The 6,487-nt window shown below is 39.1% G+C and overlaps 1 protein-coding gene across 1 annotated transcript in view; it reads left to right on the plus strand.

Moving 5' to 3' along the window:
- The window catches only part of LOC141229039 (uncharacterized), a 36,743-nt gene extending 31,307 nt beyond the window's left edge, over positions 1-5,436 (plus strand). The window contains exons 3-4 of the mRNA XM_073667405.1: positions 1,102-1,192; positions 3,278-5,436. Of these exons, the coding sequence (XP_073523506.1) occupies positions 1,102-1,192; positions 3,278-4,887 (1,701 nt within the window). The 3' untranslated portion in view covers positions 4,888-5,436. The remainder of the gene's footprint in view (positions 1-1,101; positions 1,193-3,277) is intronic.
- The last annotated feature ends 1,051 nt before the right edge of the window (positions 5,437-6,487 follow it).

Consider the following 6,487-nt stretch of genomic DNA (forward strand, 5'->3'; position numbering starts at 1 on the left):
CATACCTGAGGATCGCAGGCCGCACTTACTGCTACCTTCTAGTACTCCATGTCTCTTGGCTTTTTCTCTGTAGTCTCTGCCCCTAAATGAGTTAAATAATAGAGTTGAGGGCCCTACAGTATGAGTAAGTGAGGGCACTCTCAGATGTACACGAGGGACCTCCAAAATCTCTACAGGAGGGCACTTCAAAATGTATGTTACAGGGCCACACGAGGGCTCTCACAAAACTCAGCTTTCCTGCCTACTGCAGGGCCTCTGAACATTTGAATTTAGGGCCGCAGTATCGCGTGGTGTTGGAGGAGAAGGAGGATCAAGCCCAACGCTACAATGGGCACATTTTAAACTGCTATTGTATATGTATTCCACTATCTGAGTGTCAATGATGGAGGGACCGCCCAAATGTCTAAGGAACAGCTGTCCCTCCAAGTCGCATGTTATAGAGCCACCTGAGGCCTCTCAGGTCAAAGATCAACATACCTACTAGTACGTTCTAGCTGTGCTTGTAAAGTGCTGGGGAATAGCGAACTAAAAATGATGTTTGACAGAGGGACCTACAAAATGTATCCGGACCCTCCCAATTGTAAAAGGTGAAAAAAAGCTGCAGCAGTATGTGTGAACAAAGGCTAAAAGGGATATTTTTTGGTTTCTCTGGTTTATTTAGCCTTATATACAAGTGATTGTGCAGGAAAAACTGTTTCTTAACCTTTTTGGCATGTTAAATGCAATTTAGGTAAGGTTTGGTAGTTGTTCTTGTGTGTCTGTAAAAGTGGCGTAACACTGCGACAAACTTATTCCCAGAAACCATATGTGAGTCAGAAATGCATGCAGGCACATTCTCCATGCTCTTCTCATTCTGTTTCATCACTTTCCCATCCATCAGCCTTTTCCTCAGGCCCCAAGACCCCTTTTTAGGGTCTAGCAGAAAATTACTCGCATTTCCCATTGACTTACATTGTATTCGCTATTCGGAACGAATACGCGATTATTACAAAGTACTCGTAACGATTATAGCGATTACGAATATTACGGTACTCGCTCTTCACTACTGATCATAGATGTGACTTCTCCATCTGTCTGTGACTTGTACAATATTTCTTTCAGGGTGAAGATCTGACCCATATTAATACTATAGAGACATATGTGAGGGGGGATGAGCGGTGTAAAGAGGAGATTCCTACATATGACTACCCAGGTGAGTAGTAACCACTAAATGTAGAGAAGTCACTGATTCTTCTCAGTCACCGGCTGTGGCTGATTTACCGGTCATGTAGTCCAGCTGGATCACAATTGTGTAATCACCATTTTGCATCTAGACCAAAACATTGTCCTCCACCAAAAACTGTTCAAATGACTTTGGACATTGAAACTCCTCAAATGACTTTGGATATTAAAACTCCTTTTCTATAGAACTTACAACCTGGAGGATCCACCTACCAACTGAAATTAGAAGATCCTGACTCTTACCTGCCCAGATTTGTAAACTACCAATCCAAATGACAGTGTACGTAGAATGTGCTGACAAGTTACAAAAATCATTTGAAGAAAAATATTATGATGGGCCTGTAAGAGAAAGCGGAGGATAATGATGGTGTTGGCTTCCTAGATCCCTGATATCTTATTGGATGAATCTACCTTCTCTCCCTTCTGTGCTGCTGAATGTGCTCATATGGTCCCTACAAGACCAGATCCAGTCTTTATGACCAAACCTCACTTTTATGATCGACAACATTAAACGTGCAGTGAGGGCCAAGTGTGAATTTCTGTATAATAACAGAGTTTCCCTTTATCCTGACTTTTCAATTTCTTTTTAAACCAAATTACTTCAAATAGATAAAGTATACAAAAAACATTACACCTGTGCCATGATATATACAGTATCTAAGCTGTGAGTGGCTGATGGCTGTAATATACATATATTCACGCCTGCAGGAGATGTGTTGGCATGACTCGAGCCCTGGTTTCATGGATTCACTCCACGTCATAAATAATATTATCAATCCTAAAGAATTTAGATACAATTTATCCTAAAATGGGGGCACTAATACTTTCTCTACTCTTCTGGTCAGGACTCATAGTAGCTCCAACGGTCTACCATAAATAAGTGTAACTTCGGTTTAGTGTTGGAGTCCCCCCCAAACATGCATTCTTGTTGGGGATGTAATGTGTTTTTTTTTATTCTGAATTTTTTTTTACAGGTTCATTATGTATGATAGTTTGATTGTGGTGGGATTGGCCTGCCTCACCTAACTCTGTAATTCCCTGGTAGTCTTTCAAAAAAGGTCTCCATTGTCTCTTCCAAATGCCAGAGTTCTAAATTTAAGGCACCTCAGCTCTGCACTATTATGAAAAGTTCTCATTAAATGTATATTTCTTTTTGAGACTCATTTGACATAAAATATTGGCCCTTACTATAGTTTAAATAGCCAGGAGCTATCAAGATGCATACTCTAATTATCCCGGAGAGGTTTCACCACTAGTTACTCTTTTTTTTTCTTTGATCTTTTCATCAGATGTGTTATTGTCTATAGTCAAAGTTTTGCCCATCACCCTTTAACCCCTCTACATGGATCTGTACTTAAACAAAGACCCCTAGGCTTGGACTTAGTGTTGCCTGCTGTTCTGTGGTGTGAGATGACAAGAAGAATAGTCAGGTGGCCGGATCAGAACCAGGAGGGCAGAGAAAATACAAAATCAGAAGACACAATAGTAGTCAGTAAACGGGCTGGAATCACAAGAAGAAACTAAGAAGAAAATACACAACACGGGAGCTGAACACACAAGACTTAACCAGCGGAGAACAAGGCTGTATCAGGCACCTTCCGGCATTATGCATGAGCTTTAGTAGGATGTGGTGCTTTCCATTTGAGTGAAGTAGGAAGCATATTTGACTTTGGAAGAGCGGATTTTGCTGGATTGGTTTATGGAAGCCATGTTGCTTTTCAAGAGTTTTTGAGCCACTAATGATGTGGATACCTCTGTTTTTCCGTTGACAGATGATGGACCTGAGTGGAGGCTTGTTTTTTGTGATACGAGTAGAAATTTTTATTGGTATAATTTTTGCATATTTGATATTTGGGAGGCAGAATGAAGAAACAGTTGAACACCAAACTCTACTGGTTCATGCTATGAGGTTTTCTACTAGACTGTGAACTATCATTGTCTTGGTGAATAATTCAATATTTTTACATAACTTGCCATTTGTACCAACAGTTTAGAAATGTTCAAAAATATAAATTTCAAGAATATTTTATTCAAATATATTTTTTTTACTTGGCAGATGACTGTACTAGGAGATCAGAGGGACAGCTGACATCTTCAATTTTCAAATCAGATGAGCTGGAGATCTCACAGGATACAATTGAAGGGAATGCTATTACTCCAAATATACCATCATCCCTTTACAGCAAAGATATGTCATCTGATCCTTTGAAACAGGTCCTATCTTCTGATTCATTACCGACTACTAAGGAAAATCAAAGTCACAAACTAAGCATTAAAAAACTAACTGCTCCTAAAGCTAAGAAGCCATTTGCACGGTCAGAGTATGGAAATAGTTTTCCCCTCAAAAAGCTTTTTCTTAAACATCAAAAAATTCACACAGCAAAGAATAGATTTTCTTGTTTCAAGTGTATGAAATGTTTTAACATGAAAGCAAGTCTTCTTAGTCACCAGAGAACTCACACAGGGGAGAAGCCTTTTTCATGTTCAGAATGTGGGAAATGTTTTTTCTCAAAAGCACATCTTGATAGACATCAGAGAATTCACACAGGGGAGAAGGCTTTTTCCTGTTCAGAATGTGGGAAATGTTTTAACAAGAAATCACATCTTGTTACACATCAGAGAACTCACACAGGGGAGAAGCCGTTTTCCTGTTCAGAATGTGGGAAATGTTTTAACCAGAAATCAGATCTTGTTAAGCACCAGAGAACTCACACAGGAGAGAAGCCTTTTTCCTGTTCAGAATGTGGGAAATGTTTTTTCCAGAAAGCGACACTTGATATACATCAGAGAACTCACACAGGGAAGATGCCTTTTTCATGTTCAGAATGTGGGAAATGTTTTAACAAGAAATCACATCTTGTTACACATCAGAGAACTCACACAGGGGAGAAGCCTTTTTCCTGTTCAGAATGTGGGAAATGTTTTAACCAGAAATCAGATCTTGTTAAGCACCAGAGAACTCACACAGGAGAGAAGCCTTTTTCATGTTCAGAATGTGGGAAATATTTTACAGAGAAATCAAGTCTTATCAAACATCAGAGAATTCACACAGGGGAGAAGCCTTTTTCATGTTCAGAATGTGGGAAATGTTTTAACCAGAAATTAGTTCTTGTTACACATCAAAGAACTCACACAGGGGAAAAACCTTTTTCATGTTCAGAATGTGGGAAATGTTTTACAGGGAAATCAAGTCTTGTTAAGCACCAGAGAACTCACACAGGAGAGAAGCCTTTTTCCTGTTCAGAATGTGGGAAATGTTTTAACCAGAAATCAGCTCTTGTTACACATCAGAGAACTCACACAGGTGAGAAGCCTTTTTCATGTTCAGAATGTGGGAAATGTTTTACAGTGAAATCACATCTTGTTACACATCAGAAAACTCACACAGGGGAGAAGCCTTTTTCATGTTCAGAATGTTGGAAATGTTTTAACCAGAAATTAGATTTTGTTACACATCAAAGAACTCACAGAGGGGAAAAACCTTTTTCATGTTCAGAATGTTGGAAATGTTTTACAAGGAAATCAAGTCTTGTTAAGCACCAGAGAATTCACACAGGGGAGAAGCCTTTTTCCTATTCAGAATGTGGGAAATTTTTTCACCGGAAAGCTCATCTTGATAGACATCAGAGAAGTCACATCGGGGAGAAGCCTTTTTTATATCCTTAATGTGGAAAATGTTTTACTTGAAAAGACACACTTTTAGCAAGAAAAAATTGTGCTAATAAGTGAGTGTGTCCTATAGACTGAAGGTAGCTTCCTGTGACTGAGAACAATGAGACAGTGTCCTTCCTGATCAGTGAGAGAACTGCTCTCTTCTCAAGCCCCACACTTATCTAACTGATTGGTGCAGAAGAGGAGAGGAAGGTACTGGGACCTGTACAGAGGCTGGACGTCCTGACTGAGCAGCTGAAGAACCTAGCTTATGGACCTTTCAGATCATGTAAAACTGTTTTACATATTTTTAAAAGTTGTCAGGTTCCGTTATGAACTGAGCCATTTCTTAATGAGTTTGACCTCCTGAATTCAAATTGGACAATGAGTTTTCCTTTTACTGCTACATATAATTTAATTCCAGCACTTTGAAACATTATTATTTTTGTAAATATACAGATGCAGAATATTTTGTTATGCCAATTTTCTGATATTTATTTAGAGAAAACTTAGAAACAATTCAAATAACTAAAACCTGTCTAAACCCTATTGCGAATTTTAAACAGTTACAGAAATTGCACTACAAAATTAGTCCTCATTCAGTGATAACTGTTTTTTTTGCTTGTTTCTTGTACTCCTGTATTGGATCATCTCTTAAAATTATGCAACAGTAATCTGCAAGCATTGATGGATTTATTTTCCTTTATATCTTTTCTCCATAGCTGCAATATCTTGGTTACATTTCTCACCATCCTCGTCTCTCACTACTCCACAGTTTGGTAGAAGAAATGTCTAGAATATAAGAAATTAGTCATTAAGGACATGTTAAAGCCAAGATCCTTACATCTTTTGAGTAGAAATAACACCAACTCTTCATAGTTACTGTATCTGCTCTTGAGTTTCCCAAAAAGTTAGTTACCACAAATGCAAATGTAAACCTTACAGCCTTTTCCTTGCCCTGGAACAAATGAAGAAACTCCTCATCTTGAAGAAGCTTACGAATCTGAAGTCCAATAAAGACTCCTTCTTTTATATTTGCTTCACTTAACCTTGGAAAGTTATCAATCAGATGCATGAATGCTTTTACATTTTTATCCATAGCCTTTACAAAGTTCTTCATTAGGCCCAACTTGATAAGATTTTGTTACCACCATTGCCTAGGTGGATCCTCAACTTCTGGATGCAGGACAGTTTACTGCCTTGCTGAAGTGAATGTTGGAGAGGCCAGTCCCTTTTTTTGTAGCAATATTTTCTTGCACAACTATCCCACTCACACCGAAAGCAGCAGTACTTTTGGGCAACAACCCTGACGACATATGTGAACAAGCATATGTAGGAGCTCCTGCCGAGCATCTAGCTATTTATCCAATATAAGACCTGACGACCATCCTGAAAATCGGCATACATCTACTAGTTAACTGTCTGAGTGTGGAAGTACTTTGCTCCAGGGGAAAAAAATGACCAGGAAAAGCCACATAAAGACTTCGGGAGAAGCAGTCTCTCAGCTCCAAGATGACACCATGGTTGTCACGCTGGAGACAGATTGAGCAGGGGAGACTAGGAGGAGGGAAGTGGTGGCCAGGCTGTAGCAATTTGCCTGCACAGAAACACAGGT

This window comes from Phyllobates terribilis, unplaced genomic scaffold, assembly GCF_046119375.1.
Source record: "Phyllobates terribilis strain yellow unplaced genomic scaffold, ASM4611937v1 Scaffold_453__1_contigs__length_1468511, whole genome shotgun sequence".
Lineage (NCBI taxonomy): Eukaryota > Metazoa > Chordata > Amphibia > Anura > Dendrobatidae > Phyllobates > Phyllobates terribilis.